We start from the raw sequence: 15230 nt of genomic DNA on the forward strand, positions 1-15230 counted from the left end.
TGACGAGAGGCCACTGAGTGCATGCAGCCTGTGACTGTGTGAGCCCTGGAGCAGCATTCCTAGCCTGAGTCAGAACCCAGACACCTGAGTCAGAACCCAGACACCTGAGTCAGTGATAACACATCACACTCCTTCTCTGTCCTCCCTCCCTCCCTCTCTCCACTCATCCATCCCTCCCTCTCTCTCTCCACTCATCCCTCCCTCCCTCTCCCTCCCTCCCTCCCTCCCTCCCTCTCCCTCCCTCCCTCCCTCCCTCCCCCTCTCCCTCCCTCCCTCCCTCCCCTCCCTCCTCTCTCTCTCTCTCTCTCTCTCTCTCTCTCTCCCTCTCTCTCCATCCCTCCACCTCTCCTCTCCATCCCTCTCCCTCCCTCCACCCATCCCGTCCCCTCTCTCCATCCCTGTACATCTCCTCTCCATGCCTCTACCTTTCCATTCCTCCTCCCCTCCTGTGTTCTCTCCCAGGATCGTGTCTGTTGAGCTCCCCCCTGGAGCCCGTAAGTTTGGGGTTCAGTTCCGCTGGTGGCAGCCGTACCACTCGGGGCGGGGGCTGGACGTGTGGGCGCTGGACGAGATCACCATGACCTCCGTCCTGTTCAACACCATCAGCCTGGACTTCAGCAACGTTCTGGACGTCACCCAGAGTCTGGGCTTCTACTTGGGCCACGTGCAGCCCTACTGCCAGCACGACTGGACCCTCAGGTACCCTCACACAGCCTCAACCCAACACCGCTCACACACTGGAGGGGGAGGACTGATTGGTTATAGGTTAAGATCAGTGGTTCTCAGGGACCCCCTGTCCTGCATGTTTTAGATGTTTCTTGGCTCCAACACACCTGATTCAAATGCATGTTCGTTACCAGGCTTCTACAGAGCTAGATAACGAGACATTTATTTGAATCAGGTGTGTTGGAGCAGGAAAACATCTCAAACATGCAGGACAGGGGGTCCTTGAGGACCAGGAATGAGAACCACTGGTTTAGATGATTTACTCCAGGTTTAGATAGGCCACTAGGAAACTGACAAAAGGACCAGGGCCACAGAATTCCAGTGTGCCTGTCCTCGTTAAACTTGAAACACTAACATGAAAAAGGTTGGTTAAATGACCCGACAGGTGCATAGCATAGGTCTTCTCTCTGTATGTTGCTGCATCATCGGTGTCTGTGGACCTGCAGTTTCACCCAGTCAGGGTGAGGTGCTACCTGAAGTCTCCCCCCTGTGTTGCAGCTTCTCTGGGGAGCCCAGCCCAGGATCTAGCCTGCGCTACGTGGAGACCCAGTCCATGCAGATCGGAGCGTCCTACAGCCTCCAGTTCTCATTGGTCATGGGCTGCGGACGAGAGCCCTCCCCCAACATTGACACGCAGGTTCGGCTGGAGTTCTCCACCAATCACGGGCTCACCTGGCATCTGGTCAAGGAGGTAAGGGGGGGTGATGGGAAATTGAGTTATTTTTGAATAATTAGGTTTCTGAAATGGACTGCCCTTTTCAACAGGAGTTTGTAGTGTCATTGGTTATGAGTTGGGGAAAGCTCTGTAAGTCACCCTGGATAATAGCAATGAAATACATCATTTATTTATGAACATGAATATTGATCTTTCCATTATTATTATTATTATATAGCATCAGTTATAATGTCTAAATAATGAGTCTTTAAATGTGTCACTTGGTCTCCTGCGGTTGGAAAAATTACTGCAATTACTTCTTATCATCAAAACACATGAATAGTTGAATCAGCAGGCAGATTATCATCTAATGATTCAACAAAGATTTTCCATGCTTCCAACGGGACCATAAATATTCCAAGTTGTCAAGTAACCCAATGATTTTTTATCATCTTTGGAACTGAATAAGACTTAATGAGTCTTCCCCAAGCACCACAACCACATTGTTGGATCCTGGCTCCAACACGTGCGGTAGATTCACAGCAGATACCCACCTGCTTACAGTGGTTCAACTCCCCCTGTTTACACTGCAAAAAAGGTCTGCTAAAATACAAGAAATTAACACTAAATTTGAAGAGAAAATGACTTAATACTAGTGAAATTATCTTGCTGCATGGACAGATAATTTTACTCAACAAGATATCTTAAAATAAGTTGGTTCCAGTCTAGAAATAAGTAGGCTTAAGAATATACCACAAATTAAAAGATAGAAACTAGTAAATCATTTTTGAAACAAGATAATAAATATTATATTTCCAGAACTAAGATTTTAAATCTTGGCAAGCAGAACAATTTGCAGTGTACAAATCACATTCCTATGATGGATCCATCACCATGTCAGTCACTTCAGTTGACTACACTGCATGTGGTGGAGCAGAACGGCCTGTCTGGATGCGTGGGGGGGGGGCATGGTCATAGTGAGTCTCTGTGTGTTGCGTGCCGCTGTGTGACCTTTGACCTGTGTTCTGCCCATCCCAGGCCTGTCTGCCCGGCATGCCAAGCTGCTCTGAGTTCACCGCGCCGAGCGTCTTCCACCCGTCTGAGTTCAGAGACTGGAGACGCATCACCCTGCCTCTGCCCCACAAGACATGGTGAGGAACACACACACACATTGTATACACACACACATACACACAGAATGTATAAATACAAAATCATATACACACACAATCACACACACATTCTTTGTAAAAAATCAAGCATGTGTTCATATGAACAGGAATTATGCGATCACACACACACTCAAATAGTCAATCTTCCCAGCCACCGCCCCCCCCGCTCCCCAAGGACACTGTGACCTCCGGCCCCTGCTCTGCCCACAGGCTCCTAAGTAAAGGTGTCCTGGTCTCATCCTCCTCCATCACGGGGGGCAGGGGGGGGGGGGCAGGGGGGGGCAGGGGGGGGGGCAGGGGGGGGGGCAGGACTGTAATGGAGATGGAGGATTCCAGACCAGGCCTGCATGATCAGGTGCAGCTGGGGGTCGATGCACGTCACTGGAGCAGTGTCCTCCCCCAACACACACACACACACACACCCACACACACACACACACACACAGCACCATATACTTGACTGTCTGGGCCGCATCATCCATCAGGAGCCCCACATGCGACGGCATGCACTAAAACACACATGAGCATGCACACACACACTAGGTTCTAGATGATGGAGCACTGAATGATCCTCACCAGGGCACGATGTGTATGAATCATTGATCTCATATCAGGCAGAGTATAAAGCATAAAATGTGATGATCAAATATTGATCTGGGTCAGGCATGCAGTAATCTCTCCTATTTCCATCCAAGTAACCTCTTCGAATTCCTTTGTTCTCTGTCTGGCATTTACATTCTCGTGTGTGTGTGTGTGTGTGTGTGTGTGTGTGTGTGTGTGTGTGTGTGTGTCCAGGTCCAGTGCCACCAGATTCCGGTGGATCCAGAACTACTATGGCGAGCAGGATGAGTGGGCTCTGGATGACATCTACATAGGACAGCAGTGTCCCCACATGTGTCACGGACACGGCTGGTGTGACCACGGACACTGCAGGTCGGTAATCACACACACACACATATATACACACACACACGTATACACACACCCTCAACATACCATCTCTTTCTTTTTCTCAGGTGTGACGAGGGTTTCTCTGGAACAGACTGCCTGCCCTCCTCCCCTCTGTCCTCCAGCGTCCTGTCGGACTTTGAGTCCCAGGATGCACTGCTGGCCGCATGGCAGGAAGTGATAGGTGGAGAGGTGGTGACCCCTGACATGGGCTGTGGGGTGGTCTCATCCGGGTCCTCTCTGTACTTCAGCAAGGTACGACTACAACATCATGACACTGGAAATAACATATAACATCATACAAACACATTGGAGTCATTAGTGTGTGTGTGCATGATGCTTCTGTGTACTTATGTACGTGTGTGTGTACACCAGGCTGGACTGAGACAGCTCGTGAGCTGGGACCTGGACACAGAGTGGGCGGAGTTTGTGCAGTTCTACCTGCGAGTGGGTGGGGACTGGGCGGAGTGTAACCATGCCGACAGCAGGGAGGAGGGCGTGCTGCTCCAGTACAGCAACGACGGCGGCATCAGCTGGGGCCTCATCGCCGAGATGTACTTCACTGATTTCACGAAGCCCCGGTGAGGCCACCACCACACCACCACACCCCCACACCACCACACCCCCACACCTTCACAGGAACCAGCCCAGTCTGAACCATGAAAGGGGGGTTAAGGGAGAAAAGAGAGGGGGAGCAAGGAAGGGTGAAATCCAGCACCTGAACTACAGGAAAGAGGGGGTAACTAGTGTTACCTGCCATCCACCCTGGAGACCCCCCCCACACACACACACACCACAATCTCACACACTGAGACACAGGCACACTCTTCTTGCCTGTCCTTCTGAATACAGTTCTGAGTTCTGCCTCCCCCCCTCAGGTTTGTCCACTACGAGCTCCCGCTGGCCTCCAAGACTCCGTCCACACGCTTCCGCTGGTGGCAGCCCCTCCACTCGGGCGAGGGCTACGACCAGTGGGCCATCGACGACGTCATCATCCTGTCAGAGCGGGAGAAGCACATCATCCCCATGGCTAACCCCACCCTCCCCCAGGTCAGAGCTAACCCCACCCTCCCCCAGGTCAGAGCTAACCCCACCCTCCCCCAGCTCAGAGCTAACCCCACCCTCCCCCAGCTCAGAGCTAACCCCACCCTCCCCCAGCTCAGAGCTAACCCCACCCTCCCCCAGGTCAGAGCTAACCCCACCCTCCCCCAGGTCAGAGCTAACCCCACCCTCCCCCAGGTCAGAGCTAACCCCACCCTCCCCCAGGTCAGAGTCTGGAGATTCTCACAGCTAAGAGCCCAGGGCAAAGCCATCCCATAATGATAGACGCATAACTGCTAACTTTGGTCTTGAGGAAGACTAGTCACCTGTAATTGAGGTAGACTGTTTTCAGAAAATGTGTTGATTTAACACCAGTGTGTTCCTGATGATGAGAGGGGACCTATGTGAACACTCAAGGTGTAAAAGGAACCCTCCTGGTGCTAAATCAACAACACATTGGCAGGTGTTCCACCTCCTGTTCCACCTCCTGTTCCAACTGTAACCAGACGTTCTCCCCCTCCCACGCGCAGAACTTCTACGAGAAGCCGGCGTTCGACTACCCCCTGAACCAGATGAGCGTGTGGCTCATGCTGGGGAACGAGGGCATGGACCGCGAGAGCAACAACAGCTTCTGCGCCCCCACGCCCTCCGCCATGGTGTTCGGACGCTCCGACGGGGACCGGGTGGCGGTGACCAGAGACCTGGCGCTCCGCACCGGCTACACCCTGCAGTTCAAGGTAGCGACGCCGCAACACCGGGGAGAAGGACACACTCCAACCGCTGCTGACGCTTTAGAGATGGAGGAACTGACCACTCGTTCAACTCATCCGATACCTTATGTTTATTCATGTAACCTGTATTGGAAAGTTGTGTTAAGGACATTTGGAATGTAGGCATCACTGTTACCTTGCGGTGCTGGATACTAACATCCCCAAACTCCGACTTAACTCCTTAATCCGTTGAGTTTATTTTCCCTGCTCTCACTGATTCTCCCTCTTCCCCTCTCATGGCTTCCCCCTCCAGCTCAACATCGGCTGCGAGGCCCAGTTCAGCGGGGCAGCCCCGGTCATGCTGCAGTTCTCCCATGACGCGGGCCGCTCCTGGGCCCTGGTGCGGGAGGGCTGCTACCCCGGGTCCCCGGGCCGGGGGGGCTGCGAGGGCAGCGGGCGGGAGCTCAGGGGCCCCACCCTCTACCACACCGGAGACTATGAGCAGTGGACCAGGGTCACCGTGGTGATACCGCGCAGCGTGGCCGCCAGGTGAGCTGGCGGGCCGCTCAGACTTCACACACTTTTCATTTGGGTTTATTCACACAGTCTGATTTGTGAGAGTAGGTTGAGCTCAAAGGAGGTTTATTTATATATATATATGACCTGGCTATATATATATATATATATATACATTATGTATAATTGTAATTAATCATCCAATTAGTTGCAACTGTGAATGTGTTTCTCCACGTATTGCACGTGTTTTGAAATGCAAGGATATGCTTACCCGGAGTCAGATAGGGTTTAATTCCTTGAATAACCTTTGACCTCCGTGTCTTGCCCTCCCTCAGTAAGACGCGGTTCCGCTGGTACCAGGAGAGCAGCGTGTACCGCGACGCCCCGGCCTTCGCCCTGGACGGGGTGTACATCTCAGAGCCCTGCCCCAACCACTGTGGAGGACATGGAGACTGCATCTCTGGAGTCTGCTTCTGTGACATGGGCTACACAGGTACACACACACACACGCACAGACACACGCACAGGTTCACACACAAATACACACCCACACACACTTACAAACACAAGGTGAGGGGAGCAGAAGGAGGAAGATAAAAGCTAAATGAAAGAGAAGGGGAGATTAGTGAACGTTCTATCGCATTGAGAATGTTCAAACAACTTGTCTGTTATCTGTGTGTGCGTGTGTGTGTGTGTGCTCACGCGTGTGTGTGTTCCGCAGTGGAGCAGGACAGCTGCGTGCCGGCGACGGCCACTCCCACAGAGCTGACGGAGGGCTTCGATGGCAAGCTGAGCCCGCTGTGGCAGAGCCTGAGCGGGGTGGGGGTCAGCGGGGTCAGCGGGGTCGGGGGCTGCGGCACCATCAGCGAGGGCAAGGCCCTCTACTTCAGCAGCCCAGGGAGCAGGGAGGCCCGCACCGTCCCCCTCGACACCACCAACACCAGGTCAGTGTTCCACACCCGCGCCCCCCCCCACCGTGAGACGTCTGAAGCGGGAGTCAGGTGGCTGAGCGGTTAGGGAATCGGGCTAGTAATCTGAAGGTTGCCAGTTCGATTCCTGGCCGTGCAAAATGACGTTGTGTCCATTGGCAAGGCACTTCACCCTACTTTCCTCGGGGGGGAATGTCCCTGTACTTACTGTAAGTCGCTCTGGATAAGAGCGTCTGCTAAATGACTAAATGTAATGTAAATGAAGCGTGACGCCGTGAGTGAAAACAATCCTGTTTCTCTCCTGTGTCTCCCGTCTCCAGGCTGGTCCAGTTCTACATCCGCATCGGCAGCAAGAGCCTGGGTCCCACCTGCGCCCGGCCTCGCTCCCGGAACGAAGGTGACCATGCCGTCCTCGGCCTCGTCCAAGCTCTCTGCTGCCTCCCTGTGGAGGCTCACTGACACTGCAGCAGGAAATGTGGATTTTGAACTCCAGCATGTCACACTTTCTCTGCCGTCTGACTCCCTTGCTGTCTCTCTCTCTTTCTCCCTCTCTCTCTTTCTCTCCCTCCCTCTCACTCCTTCTCTCCCTCTCAGTTTTTTTTTAATCTTCTGTACACGTTTAACCAGCGTTTAAGGTGTTGTAGTCCATCCAACGCTATAGAGATCCATGTTCTGTCCTCCTCCAGTCTCATGTGCAGCTGAGTCAGTAGACCGACCCCTCTATCCCAGGGCTGCGCTGCTGCCTGCCCTCTCATCCTGTCCTCCTCTCCCCCGTGTCTCCCAGGGGTGCTGGTCCAGTTCTCCACCAATAACGGCGTGCAGTGGCAGTTCCTGAGGGAGCTGGACTTTGGCTCCTTCCTGGAGCCTCAGGTTGTCACCATCGAGCTGCCGCCCCACGTCAAGACCCCCTACACCGTGTTCCGCTGGTGGCAGCCGCAGCAGGGTGAGGGGGTGGTGACACACACACACACACACACACACACATACACACACACACACACACACACACATACACACACACACACACACATACAGACATTCAATACCCACACTGGTACACACACACATATTCACATACACACACACACACACACACACACACATACAGACATTCAATACCCACACTGGTACACACACACATATTTACATACGTACACACACACACACACACTTATCACACTCACATACAGAACAGACAGTTTTATTACACTCACATACAAAGACACACATCTAGCAGAATCAAGGCTTCTCAGTTGGTTGTGTTATGATAACAGCACGCTTAGATGAGGCCTGTAATGTTTCTCTGCGTCCCCCCCCCCCAAGGTAAACACTCGGCCCAGTGGGCCCTGGACGACGTACTGATCGGCATGAACGACAGCTCCAGGACGGGCTTCCATGACAAGTTTGACGGCAGCTCCCCTCTCAGACACAACTGGTACCGCGTGCAGGGGGGCGAGGTGACCGTGGACTGCCTGTCCCTGGACACGGCCCTGACCTTCAACTCTGAGGCCATCGACAGTACGACAGACACACACACTTACACACGCGTATACATACACACTATATGCACACACACTCACAGACTCACTCACTCTCTCACATTCACAGACGCGCATAGTACTGCACACACACACACACACACACTGCACCTCAACACATCAGTAAGTAACCCAGGCTGAAAGTGAATCAGCCCTTTTCCTCGACACCCACATCTCATGAATAATGAATTCCTCCAAACGTGATTTAACATCCCAGTAGTTATTTATGAGCGTGTGTTGTTTGGAGTGGATGTCCTTTGTGCAAATATCAAATGACATTCTGGGTTGGTCCATTAAGCCACAGCCCTCCAACAGTCATTTGGCAACGACTCCATGAGCATTAATGTGTGGTGTAGCCACATGATGTGTGTGTTCCCCTATGGGGTGGAATATCCACACACATGAATCAATGGTAGCTATTATATCCCCCCACTCGCTCTCCACACACACGCGCGCGGGGGCGTACACCCGCACACATTATTTATGGGGTCTTTCGAGCACTTCTGTGCTCCTATTGACTTTGCGTGCTGTAGTTTTTTTATTCGCTGTAATGTCATCACATGGTCAGGGAATGTATCGTTCAAAAGCCAGAAGATGCATAACCTGCCCATAACACTGTTTTCATATTGGATGCATACACACATCTTCATGTACATGTACACATGTACATGAAGCCTGCAACCAGACACCATTCTTCATCTTCACCATGTTATCTCTCCCCTCCTCCTCCCCCTCTCCCTCACCTCCCCCCCCCACAGAGAAGCCCCGCTACGCAGAGAGCTGGGACTTCGAGGTGTCCGGCTCGTCCTTCCTGCAGTTTGACCTGAGCATGGGGTGCAGCAAGGCCCTGCAGTCGGCCACGCTGGCCCACGGCGTGCGTCTGGAGTTCTCCAGCGACTGCGGGCGCCGCTGGACGCTGCTCACGCCTGAGTGTGTGCCGCCCGCCGTCGGCTGTGCCGGCTACACGCAGAACTCCATCTACATGTCCACCCAGTACAAGACCTGGAGGAGGGTCACCGTCTACCTGCCCAGCGCTGCCAAGTACGTGTGGGGGGGGGGGGGGCTGTGTGTGGGGGGGGGGGCTGTGTGTGTGTGGGGGGGGGCTGTGTGTGTGTGTGGGGGGGGGGGCTGTGGGGGGGGCTGTGTGTGTGTGGGGGGGGGGCTGTGGGGGGGGGCTGTGTGTGTGTGGGGGGGGGGGCTGTGGGGGGGGGCTGTGTGTGTGTGTGTGGGGGGGGGGCTGTGGGGGGGGCTGTGTGTGTGTGGGGGGGGGGGGCTGTGTGTGTGTGTGTGTGTGTGTGTGGGGGGGGCTGTGTGTGTGTGTGTGTGGGGGGGGGCTGTGCGTGTGTGTGTGTGGGGGGGGGCTGTGTGTGTGTGTGTGGGGGGGGGCTGTGTGTGTGTGTGTGTGTGTGGGGGCTGTGTGTGTGTGGTGGGGGGGCTGTGTGTGTGTGGGGGGGGGCTGTGTGTGTGTGGGGGGGGGCTGTGTGTGTGTGGGGGTGGGGGGCTGTGTGTGTGTGGGGGTGGGGGGCTGTGTGTGTGTGGGGGTGGGGGGCTGTGTGTGTGTGGGGGTGGGGGGCTGTGTGTGTGTGTGTGTGGGGGGGGGGCTGTGTGTGTGTGTGGGGGGGGGCTGTGTGTGTGTGGGGGGGGGGCTGTGTGTGTGTGGGGGGGGGCTGTGGGTGTGTGGGGGGGTGGGGCTGTGGGTGTGTGTGGGGGGGGGGGGCTGTGGGTTTTTTTGGGGGGGAGGCTGTGGGTGTGTGGGGGGGGCTGTGGGTGTGGGGGGGGGGGCTGTGGGTGTGTGGGGGGGGGCTGTGGGGGGGGGCTGTGGGTGTGTGTGTGTGTGGGGGGGGGGCTGTGTGTGTGTGTGGGGGGGGGGGGCTGTGGGTGTGTGTGGGGGGGGGGCTGTGGGTGTGTGTGGGGGGGGGCTGTGTGTGTGTGGGGGGGGGGGCTGTGGGTGTGTGTGTGTGGGGGGGGGGGCTGTGTGTGTGTGTGTGGGGGGGGGCTGTGTGTGTGTGTGTGTGTGTGGGGGCTGTGTGTGTGTGGTGGGGGGGCTGTGTGTGTGTGGGGGGGGGCTGTGTGTGTGTGGGGGGGGGCTGTGTGTGTGTGGGGGTGGGGGGCTGTGTGTGTGTGGGGGTGGGGGGCTGTGTGTGTGTGGGGGTGGGGGGCTGTGTGTGTGTGGGGGTGGGGGGCTGTGTGTGTGTGTGTGTGGGGGGGGGGCTGTGTGTGTGTGTGGGGGGGGGCTGTGTGTGTGTGGGGGGGGGGCTGTGTGTGTGTGGGGGGGGGCTGTGGGTGTGTGGGGGGGTGGGGCTGTGGGTGTGTGTGGGGGGGGGGGCTGTGGGTTTTTTTGGGGGGGAGGCTGTGGGTGTGTGGGGGGGGCTGTGGGTGTGGGGGGGGGGGGCTGTGGGTGTGTGGGGGGGGGCTGTGGGGGGGGGGCTGTGGGTGTGTGTGTGTGTGGGGGGGGGGCTGTGTGTGTGTGTGGGGGGGGGGGGGCTGTGGGTGTGTGTGGGGGGGGGGCTGTGGGTGTGTGTGGGGGGGGGCTGTGTGTGTGTGGGGGGGGGGCTGTGGGTGTGTGTGTGTGGGGGGGGGGGCTGTGTGTGTGTGTGTGGGGGGGGGCTGTGTGTGTGTGTGTGTGTGTGGGGGCTGTGTGTGTGTGGTGGGGGGGCTGTGTGTGTGTGGTGGGGGGGCTGTGTGTGTGTGGGGGGGGGCTGTGTGTGTGTGGGGGGGGGCTGTGTGTGTGTGGGGGTGGGGGGCTGTGTGTGTGTGGGGGTGGGGGGCTGTGTGTGTGTGGGGGTGGGGGGCTGTGTGTGTGTGGGGGTGGGGGGCTGTGTGTGTGTGTGTGTGGGGGGGGGGCTGTGTGTGTGTGTGGGGGGGGGCTGTGTGTGTGTGGGGGGGGGGCTGTGTGTGTGTGGGGGGGGGCTGTGGGTGTGTGGGGGGGTGGGGCTGTGGGTGTGTGTGGGGGGGGGGCTGTGGGTTTTTTTGGGGGGAGGCTGTGGGTGTGTGGGGGGGGCTGTGGGTGTGGGGGGGGGGGGCTGTGGGTGTGTGGGGGGGGGCTGTGGGTGTGTGTGTGTGTGGGGGGGGGGGCTGTGTGTGTGTGTGGGGGGGGGGGGCTGTGGGTGTGTGTGGGGGGGGGGCTGTGGGTGTGTGTGGGGGGGGGCTGTGTGTGTGTGGGGGGGGGGGCTGTGGGTGTGTGTGTGTGGGGGGGGGGGCTGTGGGTGTGTGTATGTGGGGGGGGGGCTGTGTGTGTGGGGGGGGGGCTGTGGGTGTGTGTGGGGGGGGGGGCTGTTAATCAGAAGGTTGCCGGTTCGATTCCGTGGACATTCAAAATGACGTTGTGTCCTTGGGCAAGGTACTTCACCCTACTTGTCTCGGGGGAATGTCCCGGTACTTACTGTGGATAAGAGAGTCTGCTAAATGTAAATATGTGTGTGTGTTTGAATGTGTGAATGCCTGTGTGTGTGTTTGTTGTGTGTGCTGGCTCAGGTAAACCCAGTCTAAAACACCTTGTAGACACGCTTTGTATCTTTCCACCAGTTCTCCCAGAACCAGGTTCCGCTGGATCCAGACCCACTTCACCCCCGGAGCAGAGGGCTGGGCTCTGGACAACGTGCTGCTGGCACCTGGGTGTCCCTGGATGTGCTCTGGACACGGGCTCTGTGACAACGGACACTGTGTGTAAGTTACGCACACACACAAATCCCTTCAACATTTAGATCTGCCTGAAACGATCACCTTAACCCCCCCCCCCCCCCCGCCCCCCCTCTCTCAGGTGTGACCGTGGTTACGGAGGGGCGCACTGCGTGCCCCTGGAGCCCCTGCCCTCCATCCTGAGAGACGACTTCAACGAGAACCTGCGTGCGGAGCAGTGGCCCGAGGTGTACGGGGCGGAGCGGGGCACCCTGAGCGGGGAGCCCCTGAAGTCTGGCACCGCCCTCATCTTCAAAGGGGTGAGAACCCCCCCCCCTGCAGGGGATCACATGACCCAGACCCTCTCGCTCGCTCTCTCTCTCTCCCCCTATTATGTATTATGACACTTGAGAAAAAAAGAAAGAAAGAAATTGTTTGTGTGATTATTTCCCACTATTTGATCTTGGTCCCTCTGCATTCTGTGTGTGTGTGTGTGTGTGTGGTTTGTAGGATGGTCTGCGTTTACTGGTCTCTAGAGATCTGGACTGCACCAGCACTCTCTACATCCAGTTCTCCTTCAAGTTCATCACTAAGGGTGGGTCTCACTCTCCCTCCATCTCTGCTGTCTCTGGTCTCCTAGATGGTGGATTAACAGTGTGTGTGTGTGTGTGTGTGTGTGTGTGTGTGTGTGTGTGTGTGTTCCCAGGCGTCCCAGAGCGCTCCCACTCGGTTCTCCTCCAGTACTCTGTGAACGGGGGCATCAGCTGGCTGCTGCTGGATGAGTTCTACTTCCCCACGTCCACCGACACCCTGTTCCTCCACCTGGCGCTGCCCGCCAGCGCCCAGACCAACGCCACCCGCTTCCGCCTCTGGCAGCCCTACAACAGCGGTGAGAACACACACACACACAAAGACACATTTCCTCACATGTACACACACATGTGCACAGACACTCACTAACATGCACGCACACCTACAAAATCAAACAGTGTATTTTCTCTCATACGAGCACCTGAACTTTTACATTTAGTCATTTAGCAGACGCTCTTATCCAGAGCGACTTACAGTAAGTACAGGGACATTCCCCCCGAGGCAAGTAGGGTGAAGTGACTTTCCCAAGGACACAACGTCATTTAGCACGGCCGGGAATCGAACCAACAACCTTCTGATTAATAGCCCGACTCCCTAACCACTCAGCCACCTGACCCCCGTCACACATGCACACACACAGACGTGTACACTCCCACACTCATGAGACGACCTCTGGCGCTGTGTGTGTGCAGGTAAGAAGGAGGAGGTCTGGGTGATCGATGACCTCATCATCGACGGCAGCTCCCTCCACAACCCTCCGGTGGTGTCGGACAGTTTCGAAGGAGGCCCGCAGGAGGGGAACTGGCTCTTCTACCCTGGAGGGAACACAGGCCTCTACTGCCCCTACCAGAAGAGTGGCCTGTGAGTGCTCAGTCAACCCTCACCCTTCACTTGAACCTTAACCTTTCCCTAAGCCTAACCATAATCTTACTGTAACCCTTAACCCTTAACCTTTATCAAAGTATAGGTGGACCATACTTACCTGAATACTTACCTGAATACTTACCCTAATACTTACCTTAGAGATCTCCGATCTTTTACCTGTCAGAAATGTTACTTCTTATTTCAGCTCTTTTCCATGGGATAAAAAAATATTATAAATGAACATAGTGGACTTGTGTCCGTGCAATCACAACCAATCAATGGGTTGAGACCTTCCACAAACCTAACCTGTTGGCAAATGTGTGTATGATGGTCAGTGAAACAAGCAAACGTCAGCTGTGTCATTAGTTCCGTATCTACCATGGAATGAGACATGACAGGGATTCATAGAGGATAGAGTACGTTTGTTTGTGACGCCGGCGCGTTCCTGTCCTGTTTCAGGGAGGAGGACGAGTCTGCCATGGTGTTTGTCTCCAGCGAGCCGGGGGAACATTCCATCACCACCAGGGACATTGACGTCAACGAGAACACCATCATCCAGTTTGAGGTACGGAGGAAGCCGGAAGGATCCGCCGGGGCAGGTTTAGTCACAGTAGAACGTCGGAGGAACATTAGGACGCAAAGCTGTGGAGAAAGCTCGTTCAGGGGATGTTTATCGTGTTTCCATGACACCCAGATCAACGTGGGCTGCACGGCGGACAGCTCCTCCGCCAACCCGGTGAGGCTGGAGTTCTCGCGAGACTTCGGGGCCACCTGGCACCTCCTGGTCCCACTGTGCTCGGGCGGGCCCCAGCCCTCGTCCCTCTGCTCCACAGAGCTCCACCCTGCCAGCGTGTACTACCCCGGCACCACCCAGGGCTGGAGGAGAGAGGTCGTCCACTTTGGAAAGCTGCGGCTCTGCGGGTGAGGAGCACGAGACCATCTCCATCCTTCTTTCCCTCCTCCGTCTGTCTCTATCTCCCTCACTCCTTATACCCCCCCCCCCCCGTTCTCTCTCTCCCTCTCTCTCACCTCTCTCTCTCTCTCTCTTTCCCTCTCACCTCTCTCTCCCTCTCTCTCCCTGTGTCTCACCTCTCTCTCACCTCTCTCTCTCTCTCTCACCTCTCTCTCCCTCTCTCTCCCTCTCTCTCCCTGTCTCTCACCTCTCTCTCACCTCTCTCTCTCTCTCACCTCTCTCCCTCTCTCTCCCTGTCTCTCACCTCTCTCTCACCTCTCTCTCTCTCTCACCTCTCTCCCTCTCTCTCCCTGTCTCTCACCTCTCTCTCACCTCTCTCTCTCTCTCACCTCTCTCTCCCTCTCTGTCCCTCTCTCTCCCTGTCTCTCACCTCTCTCTCACCTCTCTCTCTCTCTCACCTCTCTCCCTCTCTCTCCCTGTCTCTCACCCCTCTCTCTCCCTCTCTCTCACCTCTCTCTCTCACCTCTCTCTCACCTCTCTCTCTCTCTCACCTCTCTCTCACCTCTCCCTCTCTCTCCCTCTCTCTCACCTCTCTCTCTCTCTCACCTCTCTCTCACCTCTCCCTCTCTCTCACCTCTCTCTCTCACCTCTCTCTCCCTCCTCCCTTCTCTCTCCAGGTCCGTGAGGTTCCGCTGGTACCAGGGTTTCTACTCCAGTGGCTCCTCCCCCCCTACCTGGGCCCTGGACAACGTTTACATCGGCCCTCAGTGCCAGGACATGTGCAACGGGCACGGGGCGTGTGTGGGGGGCACCCACTGTGTGTGTGACCCGGGCTACTCAGGCCCAGACTGCTCCCTGCCAGACATCCCCAACCCAGACTTCCTCAAGGAGGACTTCGAAGGTACCGCAACATTCAGATGCCCACACAAACCCAGATGGAGTATGTGTGACACCATGAGTCTGTTCCCCACCTAAAGACTGTTGTTTAATGGGATGTTCTGTGAAGGGA

The 15230-nt window shown here is 56.1% G+C and overlaps 1 protein-coding gene across 1 annotated transcript in view; it reads left to right on the forward strand.

Moving 5' to 3' along the window:
* reln (reelin) overlaps positions 1 to 15230 on the forward strand; it is a 29168-nt gene that overhangs the window by 1362 nt on the left and 12576 nt on the right. Inside the window, 26 exon segments of the mRNA XM_062460836.1 lie at positions 463 to 699; positions 1225 to 1417; positions 2420 to 2532; positions 3349 to 3486; positions 3570 to 3756; positions 3877 to 4082; positions 4380 to 4551; positions 5073 to 5279; positions 5566 to 5801; positions 6104 to 6261; positions 6490 to 6712; positions 7018 to 7094; positions 7482 to 7640; positions 8021 to 8215; positions 8994 to 9276; positions 11761 to 11901; positions 11996 to 12173; positions 12364 to 12448; positions 12560 to 12742; positions 13137 to 13305; positions 13768 to 13873; positions 14003 to 14156; positions 14159 to 14229; positions 14899 to 15022; positions 15025 to 15057; positions 15060 to 15122. Of these exon segments, the coding sequence (XP_062316820.1) occupies positions 463 to 699; positions 1225 to 1417; positions 2420 to 2532; positions 3349 to 3486; positions 3570 to 3756; positions 3877 to 4082; positions 4380 to 4551; positions 5073 to 5279; positions 5566 to 5801; positions 6104 to 6261; positions 6490 to 6712; positions 7018 to 7094; positions 7482 to 7640; positions 8021 to 8215; positions 8994 to 9276; positions 11761 to 11901; positions 11996 to 12173; positions 12364 to 12448; positions 12560 to 12742; positions 13137 to 13305; positions 13768 to 13873; positions 14003 to 14156; positions 14159 to 14229; positions 14899 to 15022; positions 15025 to 15057; positions 15060 to 15122 (4091 nt within the window).

Source organism: Osmerus eperlanus, chromosome 5 (assembly GCF_963692335.1).
Source record: "Osmerus eperlanus chromosome 5, fOsmEpe2.1, whole genome shotgun sequence".
NCBI lineage: Eukaryota > Metazoa > Chordata > Actinopteri > Osmeriformes > Osmeridae > Osmerus > Osmerus eperlanus.